Source organism: Trichosurus vulpecula, chromosome 3 (genome assembly GCF_011100635.1).
Source record: "Trichosurus vulpecula isolate mTriVul1 chromosome 3, mTriVul1.pri, whole genome shotgun sequence".
Lineage (NCBI taxonomy): Eukaryota > Metazoa > Chordata > Mammalia > Diprotodontia > Phalangeridae > Trichosurus > Trichosurus vulpecula.
The window spans coordinates 361,957,507-361,973,526 of record NC_050575.1 but is presented as its reverse complement, the minus strand read 5'-3'; the positions used below and the strand labels follow the sequence as shown (position 1 = coordinate 361,973,526).

General features: G+C 42.5%; 1 protein-coding gene across 1 annotated transcript in view; it reads left to right on the top strand.

Moving 5' to 3' along the window:
• Nucleotides 1-16,020, top strand: part of VAT1L (vesicle amine transport 1 like) — a 126,732-nt gene that overhangs the window by 106,405 nt on the left and 4,307 nt on the right. Inside the window, exon 8 of the mRNA XM_036748184.1 lies at nt 7,876-7,959. Coding sequence (XP_036604079.1) covers nt 7,876-7,959 — 84 coding nt within the window. The remainder of the gene's footprint in view (nt 1-7,875; nt 7,960-16,020) is intronic.

The window sequence follows — 16,020 nt, the reverse complement described above, 5'->3', positions numbered from 1 at the left end:
CCCGTAGAATCCTAGGAGAGATAGCAGGTTAGAGCCAGAAAGAAACATATAAATATAATAATAACAAAACAATAATAGCTAACATTATGTAGCATTTACTATGTGCCAGACCCTGCACTAAGTGTTTTAAAATTATTATCTCTTTTGATCTTCATGATCAAACTCTGGGAGGTAGGTGCTATTATTATCCCCATTTTATAGCTAAGAAACTGAGGCAAACATTAGGTGAAGTGACCTACCCAAGGTCACACAACTAATACGTGTCTGAGGTCAGATTTGAACTCAGCTCTTCCTGAACAATAACAAAAGCCAGGAGTTACAAATAGAGAAGGATGTCCCATTCAAAACAAGTCCAGATTGCCTGTCACTCCAACAAGGCACACGCAAGATCTAAATAGATAAAATTAAAATTCACTCCCTAAATACAAAACATAAATAACTGTAGGGAAAGTCAATAGTCAAGGCTAACCTACATCAGTGTAATAAAAGTCGTAATACCGCCTAAACCAATTTCCTGTTTTTGCATTATACCGATCAGTCTGCCAAGAAGAATACTTCAGAGAGCTAGACAGAATACTAATAAATTCATTTGAAATCACAAGGGAAATCTTGAAAAACAAAAGAATAAAGGACGAGTCACACTTCGAGGCCTCGAAACAGCCTCTAAAGCAGTAATCATCCAAACTGATCCGTCATCTAAAGGAATTGTCCAAATTATCATCCAGACAATAGGAAGGTAGGTCAGTAGAGCACACTGGATAAGGAATAGACTCTCTGTACTTGGTGCCACGGGAACCGAGTGCTTGTCCCCCCTCACCTTTGCCACAAAAGTTACACTCCCTGTACCGGTTATACTCCCTCACTATGTCTTTCTGGCATCCCTAGTTCAGGTAGTCAGCAAACCAGACTAATCAGTTTGAAGAATGAGGCTCACCACGGTCAGGGCCATGCTTTTGAATAAGTCCCATTTCGACGGCATCATACACATGGAACCTCAGCTAACGCCCCCTCTGGTTCCTTCTGAAAGTGTGAAAGTAACTGTGGGTCCTCGAAGGCTCAACTAGCAGGATGCTAGCTCTGGCAGATGAAAAGGTGTTCGCTGTGGGTTAGATGACACACTCTGTCTCTCATCCCAGAATACATTTAGCTAAGTGAGGAGAACTTATCACCAGAAGATTGGGTGCCAGGGAATGAATTGTTTTGGCCAAAGCAACTCATGAAGACTGAGGCATAGAGGGACTGGGACCTGTGTTGGTAGAAGGAGTATCACACAGTTAAAATTGTCAAGTATCCAGACTGATCTGATATGGCAGGGCGTATACCATGCCCTGGACAAAAGCCTTATAAAGCCCAGAAACTCTACTGCCAAAGGAGGCAGAGCCAGACCTGACTTTATGGAAGAAATGCCAGCTCTCTCACTTATTGTGGGACTTCGGACAAGTCGGCTTCCACTCTCTGGGCCTCGGTTTTCTCATCCATAAAATTAGGGATCTGGACGACACCCTTTCCTTATATCCCATCCAATGCCATCCCAGTCAGACCACTTCTGGAATATTACATTCAGTTTTGGGCTGTGAGTTTTAGGAAGAACACTGGCAAATACAGAGGATGGTCATGTAAGCAGCACATGCAGGGGAAGAGGCAGCATCTCCTCAATCAGAGACCTGGGGTCCTTCCTGCTGTGCTCCCTGGGCCAAGTCATTCACCCCTTTAGGACTTGCCTTCCTCATCTGTAAAATGACAGGGTTGGGCTAGGCGGCCTTTGAGGGCCTGTCTGATTTCTTCCAATGATTCTATGAACTTGGATGGTGATGGGCCTGCGGAAGCTGCTATAAAAGGATGGGTTGAAGGAACTTGAGACGTTTAGCCTTAGGAAGAGAAATCAGCAAGCATTTATTGAGCTCCTGCTATGTGCAGGCACTGTGCTAAGTCCTGGGGATACAAAGAGAAGCCCAGAAAGAGTCCCTGCCCTCAAGAAGCTCACAGTCTGTTAGGAGAGACAGCATGCCAGCAGCTGTGTACAATATTGTATGCGTGTGTGTGTGTGTGTGAGAGAGAGAGAGAGAGAGAGAGAGAGAGAGAGAGAGAGACAGAGAGAGAGAGACAGAGACAGAGACAGAGACAGAGACACAGAGAGAAAGGCGGGGGGGCGGGGGTTGGAAATAATCACAGGAAGGCATTAGCATTAAAAGGTATCAAGAAGAACTTATTGTAGAAGATGGAATTTAAGCTAGGACTTGAAGGAAGCCAGGAAGCAGAGACAAGGGGGAAGAGAATTCTAGACATGGGGGGCATCCAGTTAAAATGCAGAGTTGTGAGACGGAGTCTTTTGTGTGAGGAAAAGCAGGAAAGCCAATGTCATGAATTACAGAATTTGGAGGCTGAGAGGGTAGAAAGAAGAAATTATAAGAAAACTGGAAAGATAGGAAGGGCTATTGTATGAAGGGCTTTAAACTCCAAATAGGGGGCTTTATATTTGATCCTGGAGGTAATGAGAGCCTCTGGAGTTCATTGAATGGGGTGGGGTAACATTACCTCTTCATTGAGCATATCAGTTTGACAGGATAGACTGAAGTGGGGAGAGACTTAGGGCAGGGAGACCAAGCAGAGGGCTATCACAGTAGTCCAGATGTGAAGGATCAATAGCCTGCCTAAGGTGGTGGCAGTGGCAGAAGAGAGAAGGGGGCGTATATGAGAAATATTGCAAAGATAGAGTCAACAGGATTTGGCCAACTTGGCTATGTGAGTGAGAAAGAATGAGGACTTGAGGCTGACACCTAGGGTGCCTGAGCCCTGGTGACTGGGAGGATGGTGTGCTTGACAAGAAGATGTGGAGGCAAAGGGGAGCATGACCTTTGCCTTCAGGTGTTTGAAGACCTCTCCTCAGGAAAAGAAATGAGATTTAACAAAGAAGGAGAGTGGAGATAACAGGACAATGGCTAGCAAGGAGAGTGGGATAAAGTGAGGGCTTTAAAGAATGAGGGAGAAATGGGAGTCTTTGTGGGCAACAGAGAAGGAGCCAGGAGATAAGGAGAGATTGAAGATTAGGGAGAGCCGGGGACAATAGAGGGCATAGTCTGCCAGAGATGACAGGAAGGGACAGGATGTGCATGCTCAGGGTTTGCCTTGGCAAGGAGAAGGAGATGTAGAAAAAGAAGGACATCAGTGTTGGCTGGAGTTACTGGAAAAATCTGAAAGAGTTCTTTTCACTTTTCAAAATTGCCTTATCTCTGTGATCTGATTTCTTCAGGCACAAAGATAGGTTTTAAGTGTTTATCATTTATATAACAGTTTATAAATTGAATAGAAGAGACTCTTAAGCTCAATTGGGGTGTGGAGGACAGCATTAAAGCCTCCAGTCACTCTCAGGTTCAGGGAAGGGAGACTCATACTTGGGCATGAGCGGAGAAAGGCTCCCAGAAAAATTGGCATTAACAGTGTGGGCTCATTTTGCAATAAGGAATGATATCTTTTCATTAAAAACCAAATGTGGGGTGCCTAGCTTAAATTCTTGTCCAGCTTCCATGTGCCTTTCCTTGTGCCCTGTAAGCATGTTTTATCAAACTGTGACAAGAGAAAACTCAATGAAAAACTAATTTCTTGTGTTGGGGACTGAGGGAGCTATACCAATATATGTGCCCAGTCCGAAGTCCTGACCCTCAGCAGCCTCGGTAGTCCCTGCTCACCAGTCCTGGAGTTGTCCACTGTTCCAGAGAGATTCTTAAAAAACCAATTCAGCCTCTTCAATAGTATCAGCTGTTTTTTTTATTAATTCCCTAGCACATGTGAGTCATGAAGCTGGTACTTGCACTAGTTGTGTGGGTTAGGTAAGGGAAAGGGAACGTTAGCATCAGTTTGCAGAAGAGAAAACAAAACAGTTTAATGGAATGCAGAAGCTCACTGGACTTGGGGTCAGGAGACCCAGGAGCCGGTCTACCCCGGCTTTGTCACTAACTTGCCCTTTGACGTTGGGTAAATTCCTCTCCCTTGCTGAGAGTCAGTTTCTTCTTCTATGAGGCAGCCTGCTTCACAGAGTAAGAACCTTAGAGTGCAATAGAATCAGCTTTTATCAGTCTCCTGGGATCTCCTAGGAAAATCATGCATCAAAATGACCTCTCCTGGTCTGATCTACTGATTGGGATGTGTTTCCTCTTTTCTCTCTATGGTTGTAATCATATAATTCATATTTTTATAGCACTTTAAGGTTTACAAAGTGCTTTTCTCTCAACATCTCTGTGATGTAGGAAGCAAAAATATTAGCATCCCTTTTTGCACAGGAGGAAATTGTAAGCCCAGATTTGGACTACCCATGTCACACTTTTAGTTGTCACAGTTAGTTAACAGAAATAGGTCTAGAACCCAGGGCTCGCCACTCCAAATACAAGGGGTTTCTCTCTATACCACATGACCACATGCTGTAGCTACCTATGTCCATCCAGTTGTTCATCACTGGTCTGTTGACTTTAATATACAATGAGTCTCAGATTGGCCTTTACCACATAAGAAACATTCTTGCCCATGTATGTCCAGATTACTGGAGGAGTAAATGGCAAACAACTCCAGCATCTTTATCAAGAAAAATACTGCTATGGACAGTATTGGTGTGCTATGGTCTACAGCATCACAAAGAATCGTACATGACTGAAGAACAACAACAAATGTCCAGCTCATGTGCCCAAATCCAGGTTGCGCAGTAAAGATCTCATCTAGGTTCCAGTTAGCTGCAAGGTTTTTTTTGGTATACCTGTAACAACCAGGTTCAAATGGGGTTCAAATCAGTTTTACTTGGGGTTGTATTGAGTGACTAGGCACTCATCCATTTACCTTACTATTGATCAGCAAATGCTTTCTGTATGGTTGATTTTGTGGTGTAAGTGACCACACTGGAAAAGTAAAAGATGACGACCCCATATGCAAAACGTACATATCTGAAGCCAAATTTATTGAAAAGATATTTTCCTGACCTTTGGTCTCCCAACAAGATACAGGCATATAGTTGCTAGAGCCTTTTCCACTCCACCACCCCAACATTTTCAGTAGTAGGCATGTTCCTCTAGGCCTGTCCCATGTCTCATTTCAGCCCTACTGCTCATCCCACTGATGTAAGTTCTACACCTAAGAGTCATAACCACAAGAGGACAGTGGCCCAAAGAGGGAAATGCCTGACACTCCCATATCTAGGAGAGGTCACTTTTCTCCTCCTGTGTGCTATGAGGTTATTGTCATTTTCCCCAGCTTGAAAGATTTATACGCTATGGAGCTCAGGGAGTCAGAAACCAGGATTCAGTTTTACTTTATAGTTGACTCTTTGTTTTCATAGACCTTGGGCCTGGGTTCTGCCTAATGTCCCAGAGAAACAGAGAGCATTAGGAAGACTGTTGTATTTTGGACATATAGTTGTGGATAGGGAGGCCTTACTTAATCATAGGGTAATGAGAAATAAAAAACCATTAGAGTATTTTAACAGAATAATAAATTTTGACAAAATGATAAATAATCCTAGTAAGAGGCGGCTAAGTGGTATAGTAGGTAATGCACTGGACCTAAAGACGTGAAGACCTACTTTTAAATCCAGCCTCAGGCGCTTATTAGCTATGTAACCATGGAGAAGTCATTTAACCTCTGCCTCAGTTTCCTCATCCATAAACTGGGAAAATAATAGCACCTACTTCACAGGATGGTTATGAGATAACATATAGCGTTTTACAAACCTTGAAGCACTATATAAGGTGATAGGTGTTAGAGAGAGAGGTATGTTTTCATATTCTAATACAACTGGCTTTTCAATTAAAATCACACAGATATCGGAGCATATAGCCCTATAGAGAGCATAGGATGAAGAAACCATTGGTATAGTCCCTAAGGAATCAGTTTCTCTACTTTAGCAGTCACTGGTAAGTGCCAGGCACTGTGCTAAGTGATGGAGATGTAATTAATTACACAAAAGCAAGGCAGTCTCTGCCCTCAGAGAGCTGACTTTATGTGCCCACAGGGTGAAACAGCACAATGTTAGGGGTGGGGGAGAAAGGTGACCAGAGAAGAGTGTTTGGGCCCAGGAAGTCAAGATTGGTAAGTTGAGCCATAGAGCAATTGTCTGGCATGTCCTTTACAGGTTTGTAAAAAGCACTTTGCAAACATTAAAGTATTACATAAATGTGAAGTCCAGCCGACAAGCACTTATTTGTGTCGGCCACTATGCTAAGTGCTTTACAAATATTATCTCATTTGATCCTTACCACAACTCTGAGAGGGAAGTGCTATTATTATCCCTTTTTTCAACTGAGGAAAGTGAGGCAGACAGTCCTTAAGTGACTTGCCTAAGGTCATACTGCTAGGAAGAATCTGAGGTCACATTTGAACTCAGGTCTTCCTGACTCCAGGCTCAGTGCTCTATTCACTGAGTCACCTGGTAGTCAGTGGGGTTTAGGGATAAAGCTATTTCTAACCAAGTCAATATATGCTACTTGGGGACAGGCAGCATTACTATTGATTTACGGGAAGTCAGGATGAGGCTATTATACATTTCTGTTTCCTAAGTGCTCCTCTTTTGTTCTAAGTAAGGAAAAGCAATCTGTAGACTTCCAAATAGAATTTATCTATATCATTGGTGGGGGGAGGTTCGTGGCAGGGTAGATTTTCTTTAAATAATTGTCTGAGAGAGGGAGAAAACACTAAGAGTTTAATATGGCAAAGAAAAGAAAAGTGTGATGTTTGTTCATTTACCCAAATGTTTCAATGGTTGATCAGAGAAAACAGGACATGGGTATAATTGTCAATCGTATCATGTGCTTTTCACTGCTGCTTTTAAAAGAAGAGGCGCTTATAACCCGGAAGGGATTTCCTTTTGATTTCAGTTGCTTGTGAAATCTCTTCTAGATCTAGAGGAGAGTTAATAAAAGAAACCTCCTAAAATGCTTGGCCTTGATACTCTTATGATCCCCATTCATTATTCTCATTCCCAACAAGTCAGCCCAGTGTGGTGCTGGGATCAGGTGGGAGGGGCTGTGAGGGGAGAGGGTAAGACCTGTAGCTTCAGCTGGAAGAAAACAGGTGAGCAGAGAAGGGCAGAGGGAGGTTTTCTCATATCACTAAAAAGTGCCTCTGAGTTCCTTCATCACAATCACCTTAGTGTAAAGTATGCAGCAGTGAGGGAAAAGATTTCGCTGAATTTGGAGTCTGAGGCCCTCAACTGGTCATAACCACTTTCAATTCTTCTTATGCATTTATCCCATTCTAATTGTATTGTATTTATCTGTGTCCTGCCTTCTGGGAACCTCTCACCTATTGTTTTGTATTAGAGTTATCTGTGTCTTAACAACCGCTCCGCGCCCTCCCCCCCCCCCTCCCCGTCTGAACTATGAGCTTCTTTTTTTTCTTTTTTTATGAGACTTACTGAAAACCAATTTTATTACAAGAGAAACCAACATGCATGTGGAACCCCATAGGTTCACAGTCTTTTTTTTATATATATAATTAATTTATTTATTTTTTCATTTTCAACATTCACTTTTATAAGATTTTGAGTTTTGAATTTTCTACTCCCCACTGAACTGTGAGCTCCTTGAACACAGATTTGGTGTCTTATTTAATTTGTATCTGCCATCACTAAGCATAGTGTTTGGCACATTTAGCCAATTAGCATTCGTTGAATTGAAATAAATTGAATTATTCTAGTTCCCTCCTTGACTGTATGCTGGGTTTTATTCATCTCTGCATCCACCCATGTTTAACCATACTAACTAAACACAGTGCCCTATACAAAGTGGGCAGTAAACAGATGTTTGGTGGGCGCATTAATAAATCATTTCCAATTCCTTCTTCCCTTGGGTTATGATTTATGCTTCATGACCATTTCTTTCTGTCCATTTTTCACAGGTGAAGGAGGCCATGCAGAGAATCCATGACAGGGGCAACATAGGAAAATTAATCTTGGATGTAGAAAAGGCCCCAACTCCCTTGGTGAGTATGGAGCACTGAGCATGCAAACATAAGTTATGGGCAAATTCTATTACCTGATCCCACTTCCTAATGAGAAAAAACAGTATCCTTTGATTGATAGTTCTGGAGCTATAACCTATCTACAATGTGCTTCTTTCCACTCCTTTCTCCAAACTTTCTCCTTTAGTAATCTCACTCAGATCCATGAGTTTAATTACTGAATGGGTATTGCTTCAATCAAACTGAGACCTGGGAAAGACCGAGGTCTCCCATGGCATACTAGGCCATCATCAGTCATCCTAACCTTTGTCTTGATTCTGGTGACTCTGGAGGAGAGAGTTGGGCTGATGACTTTGCACAGCTCTGCCTCACTTAAATCCAATTCACTTGCAAGTCAATACATCACCCTCCTGATGTCATTGGACCTCTTTGAGAATGAAGGACAAACAACAATAACAAAGAGACCCATGAATTCAAGTATGATCCTTATGCAGATGGTGCCTTAATCTCTATGTCTAGCACTGAATCCTCTTCTGAGCTGGCCTGCATCTCTTGCTGCCTGTAGGACACACCACTTAGATGCCTCCTTGGCACCTCAAACTCAACATCACCAAACCAAGTTCATTTTCTTTTCCCTAAAACTGCTCCTTCTTATCTGACTTCATTCCTTCTGTATGTAGTGCTACCACTTCTCCAAGACCCTGTGTTTATGACCTTGGGGTTGTCTTCTCTCTCCTTCACCTCTCATAGCCAATCAGCTACCAGGTCTTACTGAGAGGTTGTTCTCAGTATTCCTCCCTCCCACGGCCCCTCTCTCACTGCCACTGGCCTACAGTAGAACCCCATTGTCACCTGCCAGAGCTGTTGCAGTAGCCTCCTTCTACCAGCTCTTAGGGGCAGGGACCATTTTTTGCCTTTCTTCGTATCTGTAGCACTAAGCACAGTGCCTGGCCCATGAGTACTGCCTGCTTACATGTACCACTAGATTTATCTTCTGTACAGTTCTGGTCATGTCACTCCTGCTCAGAAGTTAACAATATCCCCCGTTGCCTACTGAGTATATTTCAAACTCCTTTGCCTGACATTCAAAGCCTTCCAAAACCTGGTGCCACTCTATCTTACATAGTACTATCCTCCAAGCACTTTGTGAAGAGAGAAAATTAGATTCCTGGATTAGACATGTATTATGCTATGTGCTAGTAAACAATTTACTCAGTTCCTCATGGCCTCAGTTTCCCCATCTGTAAAAAAGGATATTACCTACTGCACAGAGTTGTTGTGAGCTTCAGATGTTATAATATACAAAGGTACTTCGCCAACCTTAAAGTGCTCTATAAATGTCAGCTAACATCCTTATTATCATAACTCTTCTCTTCCTCCCCACCCCCCCATCAAAAGTACTTTCCCATTTCCATATTAAGGATATATTTCTATATCACTGGATCACAAAATCAGCCATCTAGTGTCTTCCCTCTGATACTATCTCTGATTTATCCTGCATAGATCTTATCTACATCTCATCTCTCCCATTAGACTGTGAAGAGCAAGGATTGGTTTTTGCCTCTCTTTGTATCCCCAGCATTTAGCACAGTGCCTGGCACACAATAGGAGCTTATTAAACTCATGTTGACTAGAGCTGGCAGTGACCTTATAAGTCATTTAATCAAGTTCTCTCCTTTTACCAAAAAGGAAACTAAGACCCAGGGAGTGTGAGCAGCTTGCCCGAGATCACCCAAGTATTAAGGGCAGAAGCAGGATTTTTACTCAAGCTCTCTGGCTCCAAAATTAGTGCTCTTTCTACTGTCCCATCAAACCTCCACTTTAAGCCTTACAAAGCTCTTTTTTTCCAAGAACTCTCTGAGGCAAGTTGTCCTGCTATGATTATCCCCACTTACATTTAAGAAAACCAAGGCCCTCACTAATACATTCTAGGACCAGTGCTTTTTCTTTACACCTCACTACCAGTCTACCCCGGACAGGACAATTAAGGCAAGGTCCCCACCCTCAAGAAAGCTGCAATTTACACAAATAAGTCTATGAGCCTGTCCACTCTACATCACATGGGGATGCTGTCACACAGCCTGTGCCTTTGACACAAATCCTACTTCCTTTTATTGTCTCTTCTGGATCCTTTCGCCAACTTCAGTGTTAGGGCTCCAAAATGCAAAGAGACAATAGTGAGGCATTTTCCCTTTGCCTGGAATGTTGGCCTTCACTTTTTGCTTTTTTAATTCCTGTCTTTCCTTTGAAACCTGTCTCAGCAGCCTCCTCTTCCAGGAAGCCTTCCCTCGTCCCTCATGGTCACTAATGATCTCCCCTGCCACCAGCCTTCTGTCCCCAGGGGCTCTTCACCCTTTATTTTTTCCTCTCTATTACGCTTTTCTTCACGCTTTGTTTTTCCCTCTCTATTACGCTTTTCTTCACCCTTTGTTTTTCCCTCTCTATTACTCTTTTCTTCACCCTTTGTTTTTCCCTCTCTATTACGCTTTTCTTCACCCTTTGTTTTTTCCTCTCTATCATGCTTTTCTTCACCCTTTGTTTTTTCCTCTCTATTACGCTTTTCTTCACCCTTTGTTTTTCCCTCTCTATTACGCTTTTCTTCACCCTTTGTTTTTTCCTCTCTATCATGCTTTTCTTCACCCTTTGTTTTTTCCTCTCTATTACGCTTTTCTTCACCCTTTGTTTTTCCCTCTCTATCATGCTTTTCTTGTAATATTGTGTATATTGTGAGCTCCATAAGTGCCTTATTTAATGTGTATCTCACATACAGCAGATGCTTAAAAAGTATTTGTTGAAAAAAGGAACGAAGGAGCGATTGAATGAGTGAACATGGGGGCTTCGTAGAGATCATTCGAGATCGATGGTCATCCTTTATTCCAAGGCCTACTCTAAGTCTTTCCTGCCTGGGCGAAGGCTGCCAAATTCTATAACTCACAAACAGAATGAGCATCTGCCTCCAAGTGGCCACTGTTGAATTTCTGTATTGTTTGTATCGAATGTCTATAATCAAGGTAAAATTGTCCTCTCCATTTCTGTTTATTTGATGGGAAGCAAGCAGCTTCAGGGAGCCCTGCCAGTTCTTGGAACATTCTCGGAAATCTTATTGCCCTTAAGTAGTAAAATTGAGGAGAGGCAACTGAACGAAATGGAGAGAAAATTGTGCTGGGTGTCAGGAGACTGGGTTTTAAGGCTCCGTCTTGTTCTCAACTCATTATGTGACCTTAAAAAATGGCTCCTTGGGCCTCATTCTCCTCCTCTGTAAAATGAGGTGACTGATTTTCTAAGATCTTCCTTCTAGATCTAATATTTAGTGATTTTTAGTCAGTGCCAAGATGCCTGATCAACTGCTATTGGTAGAAACAACTACCTCTGTTTTCATAGTTCCTCATTACAGTGTAAAGGGTTTTTTTTAGATCATTGAAGTTTGTGTGTCATGGCATCCTAGAGTTGGAGGGGACTCCTGAGATTATTAAGATAATGCTTCACAATGGACGGACTCCTCTACAACATTGCCAACAAGTGGTCACTCAGCCTCTCCTTGAATACTTCCAGTGACAGAGAATTTACTGTCTTAAGAAGCAGCCCATTCTGGTTAGGAAATTCTTCCCTATCTGCCTCCCCAAAATCTCCCCTCCATTGCTGGAAGTTCTGCCTTTGGGGCCAAGCCGACCAGATCTAATCTCTCTTGCACATGGCCATGTGCCCCAAAGTCATCTCATCTCCATAAAAAGTATCATCATTTTTTTAAACCTGTCCACCCCTGAAATGGTCTCAGTCCCCCTCTTCTGGGGGGATTGCTCTTCTCTGAACTTACTGTAGTTTGTCAATATCCTTCTTAAGGTGTTAAACCTAGAACTAGATACCTAATGTGGCCCAATCAGGGCAAGGCACAATGGGATTATTCCCTGTCTTGCTCAGAACACTCTGCCTCCATAAAGTCCAAGATCACATTAGCTGCTTTTACTCTTGCATTGTCCATGTGACTCAGGTTGAGCTTAGTAACTGCCACAACTCCCAAAAGTATTCTGCTTGAACCGCTTTTGTGCCAACATTTTGCAGCTGTCTTTGGTTTCATGCCTTTCTCTCCACCCTCTGTATCCCTTACGAAGTAGCTATAATAGCTGGCATTTATATAGCACTTTAAAATTTAAAAAGCACATTACATTTGCCATCTCTTTTGATCCTCATAAAAACCCTGTGAAGTAGGTGCTGTTATTATCCCCATTTTTATAGATGAAGCAACCAGGGCACAGAGAGGTTAAGTGACTTGCCCAGGGTCACATAGCTAGTAAGCGTCTGAGGCAGTATGAAATGGGTAAATTAGAAAGCTCTCCATGAAGCCTTCTTCTTGGTTCACTTTTCTTCTTCCTTATCATCAGCATTTCATTGTTGTAAGACTCTCATCTCTCTTGCTGTCAGAAGCAGGTCCAAAATTGTGGTTGTCCTCATTGGGTCTTAAACTTTTTGAAAGATTAAAATTATCAGCAAGGCAGATAAAGAATTTATCAACCACTCTGCTTTTGTCAGAGAGTAGGCTCCAGCAGGTATCCATAGAGTGAAAATCCTCCATCACTGTTGTTTTGGATTTTTGCCTCTGCACCAGCTATGTGATCTGCATTAGGAACCGATGATCCACTTTCTCCTTTTGGCCCAATAGTCTATAATGTATTATCATCACAATGCTGCATCTGTTTCTCCTTCCTTTTTTCCTTCATCCAAATGCTCTCCACTGTGCTTCCTCCCAGTCCTTGGGTTTTTAGGTACCTACACAAGAGTATGTATCTTATCAGGCATTGCTACTTCCTCACATATCCATATCCATAACTGAGGTGCCCCCCACCACACCTTTCCATTCTTCTTATACCTTACATATTTGCCCCCACCTCCTTGGACTTTCTGATACAGTGACACTGAGCTTTTTGATATTCCTCTCACTAGACACTCCTTCAGACTCCAGGCATTTCCTCTGGCTGTCCCCCATGCCTGGAACTCTTCCTCCACGTCCTAGCATTCCTGGCTTCCTTCAGGTATCAAGGGATGTCCCATCTTCTGCAATAAGTCTTTCCCAGTCCTCCTCAATGCTAAAGTCTTCCCTGGGTTGGTTATCTCCAATTTATCTTTTACTTATCTTGTTTGTACCAACTGTTTGCTTTCTGTTACTTTGGGAGCTCCCTGATGGCAAGGATTGTCTTTTGCTTCTCTTTGTATCCCCAGTGTTTAGCACAGTGATCCGCACATAGTAGGTGCTTAATCAATGTTAGCTGACTAATATCTTCTTGAATAAAAGGTAAACTCATTTCCTTCTTGACCATATTTCAGTTATGAATCCCATCCTACCCAGTGTCTGTAATGACTGTTCAGTCATTTTAACCCCCCAGAGTCCAAACCTCATGTTCATTTATTTATTATACACGACCTGCATTTATATAGAAACATCTCAGAGCATGAGTACTATTTCTGTCCCCTCTTCTGCATTGTCTTCTCTTGGGGATTCCTGAGCATTTCTATTTGAGATCTTCCCAGACTTCTCTTAACACATCCCGTGATCCCTTAGCTTTGGAGATGGAGAAACACAGTCAAATAGGGGACAGAACATGGAACTTGGAGGTAAGAAACATGCCGTGGTTAACAACCACATGACATGACCTTGGTCAAGTCACTCTTCCTTTCTGAATTGGAGTTTTGTCCCCTGTGAAATTGTTACCAAAAATGTTTGTTCTTAAAAGCTATGAGGAAAGCACTTGTCACACTGGGAAGTGCTATCAGAATGAGCTCTTGTTGTTTATTTTAACACCAACTGGTGGTTACTTGATCTGTCTCTTCCTGACCAGTAATCTGTGAGTAGGAAAGAGAAAGACTGAGTCCCTCAGACCCAGGATGAGAAACAAAGCATTGGAGAGGGTGAATGGTTCTCCCCTGTGCTTAGGGGAGAGTCCTGGAAGTCCCTGGCCTCTGCCTGTATAGAAAACCCGAGGCCTAACTTTGGCCCTCGTGGTACCCACCTTAGACTTCTTCATGAGGGTCATAGGATTCATGGCTGCAGGAGACCTTACAGATGTTTTAGTAGAAGGAATGTGATTTATCCAAGGATCCAAAGCTGTCCTCCCTCTGATTCCCAGTCCTATAGTCTTGCCATTGCAGGCTGCTACTTCTTTCAAACCCAGAACAGAATAAGACGTGCCTCATCAGCAGGGTAAGGGAGGAAGTAGAGACAAAGGCTGTGAGTGGTGTCAGAAGCCTAGAATATCAGAACTTAAAGGGACCTTATCATATTTAATGCCAGAGCTAGGAGGAACCTAAGGCCAATAAACATCAATAAACATCTGTCAAGTGCCTACTTACGTGCCAGGCACTGAGCTAAGTGTTTGGACGTACAAAGAAAGACAAAAGACAGTTCCTGTTCTCAAGGAGTTCACAGTCTAAAATAAGCAAACCACCAGGTACAAAAGGACTTATATACAGGATGAACTGAAAATAGAGACAGGGCTCTGGAGTTGGGCAGGGCCTTCAAATGTAGAATGTTGGCCTTGGATGGGACCTTAGCACACAGTAAGTCAGACCTGGAGAGAGAGGACCTGAGTGAATCCTTAGTGAGGAGAGACGTTGGAGACAATCAGCTACATTCTGTAGCTCAGCAGGCATCTGCTCCGTAATGTTCTCCAAAGTAGCTGGTCAGCTCCTGTCTGAACACCAGTGATGGAGACGTTACCACCTTCTTGGCCACAGCACTTCTGTTTAACCCTTACCTTTACTGTTTAGGGACTGTTGGACCTGGAATAGAAGGGGAAGCAGCCAGTCAGGGAAAATGCATCCTGACTACATTGCCTAAATCAGGATTTAGGTAGGCAGAAATCCCAGGATAACTGAAAGTGGCCCTCAGATAGCTGAATCTGGATGCATTCATTAATCCATGACCCAATGAACATTAATTAAGCACTTCTTCAGTGTCCAGCCAGCATCGTGCTAGGCCTAAAAGGTTTTACAGAAGTATGAGTTTGGCACAGTGAACCAAACAATGGGTTGGGAAGCAAAAGCCCTAGATTTGAACCCCCCACTTTGTCACCAACTAGGGGAGATTAATTAATGATGGTCTGATGAATGAACATAGTAGAAAGAGCTTAATTTAATCCCAAAATAAAACAAGAGACTGAGAATCAGGAGGCTTGGGTTTGGATCCCAGTTTAGCTACTCACTAGTTTGACCTTGACCAAGTCACTGCCCCTAACATTCTTATACAGACCTAAATCTTATGCTTTCTACGAACCAAGGATCAACCCATTTTATACATGACAATACTGTGGTTCAAAGAAGCAAATAGTCTTACCTAAGGTCAAACAGCTAATAAGAGCCAGGATCAGCTTAAGCAGGGCATCCCAAAACTGTTAGTGCAGTTTTAAGCTTAAAATAGGTTGGTGCACCATTCTGGAGAGCAATTTGGAAGTATGCCCAAAGGGCAAATCAAACTCTGTATATCTTTTGATCCAGCAATAACACTACTAGGTCTGTATCCCAAAGACACCATAAAAAGGGGAAAAGGACCTACACATGCAAAAATATTTATAGTAGCTCTTTATGGGGTGGCAAAGAATTGGAAATTGAAGGGATGCCCGTCAATTGGGGAATGGCTGAACAAGTTGTAGTATATGAATGTAATGGAATACTGTTATGCTCTAAGAAATTATGAGCAGGAGGATTTCAGAAAAACCTGGAAAGACTTCCATGAACTGATGCTGAGTGAACTGAGCAGAACCAGGAGAACATTGTACACAGTAACAACAACATGGTGCGATGATCAACCATGATTGACTTAGCTCGGCCACACGGTGATTCAAGACAGTTCCAAAAGACTCATGATGGAAAATGCTATCCACATCCAGAGAAAGAACTATAGAGTCTGGATGCAGATCAAAGCAAACTGTTTCCCCTTTTTTCATTTTTTGGTTTTTGAGGCTTTTCCCTTTTGTTTTCTTTCTTCTTTCACAACATGACTAATGTGGAAATATGTTTACATGATTGCACATGTTGCTTAGTTGGTTGTTGTCCTTCATTCTCTAAGAAGATCAAAATGACATCACTATGCTA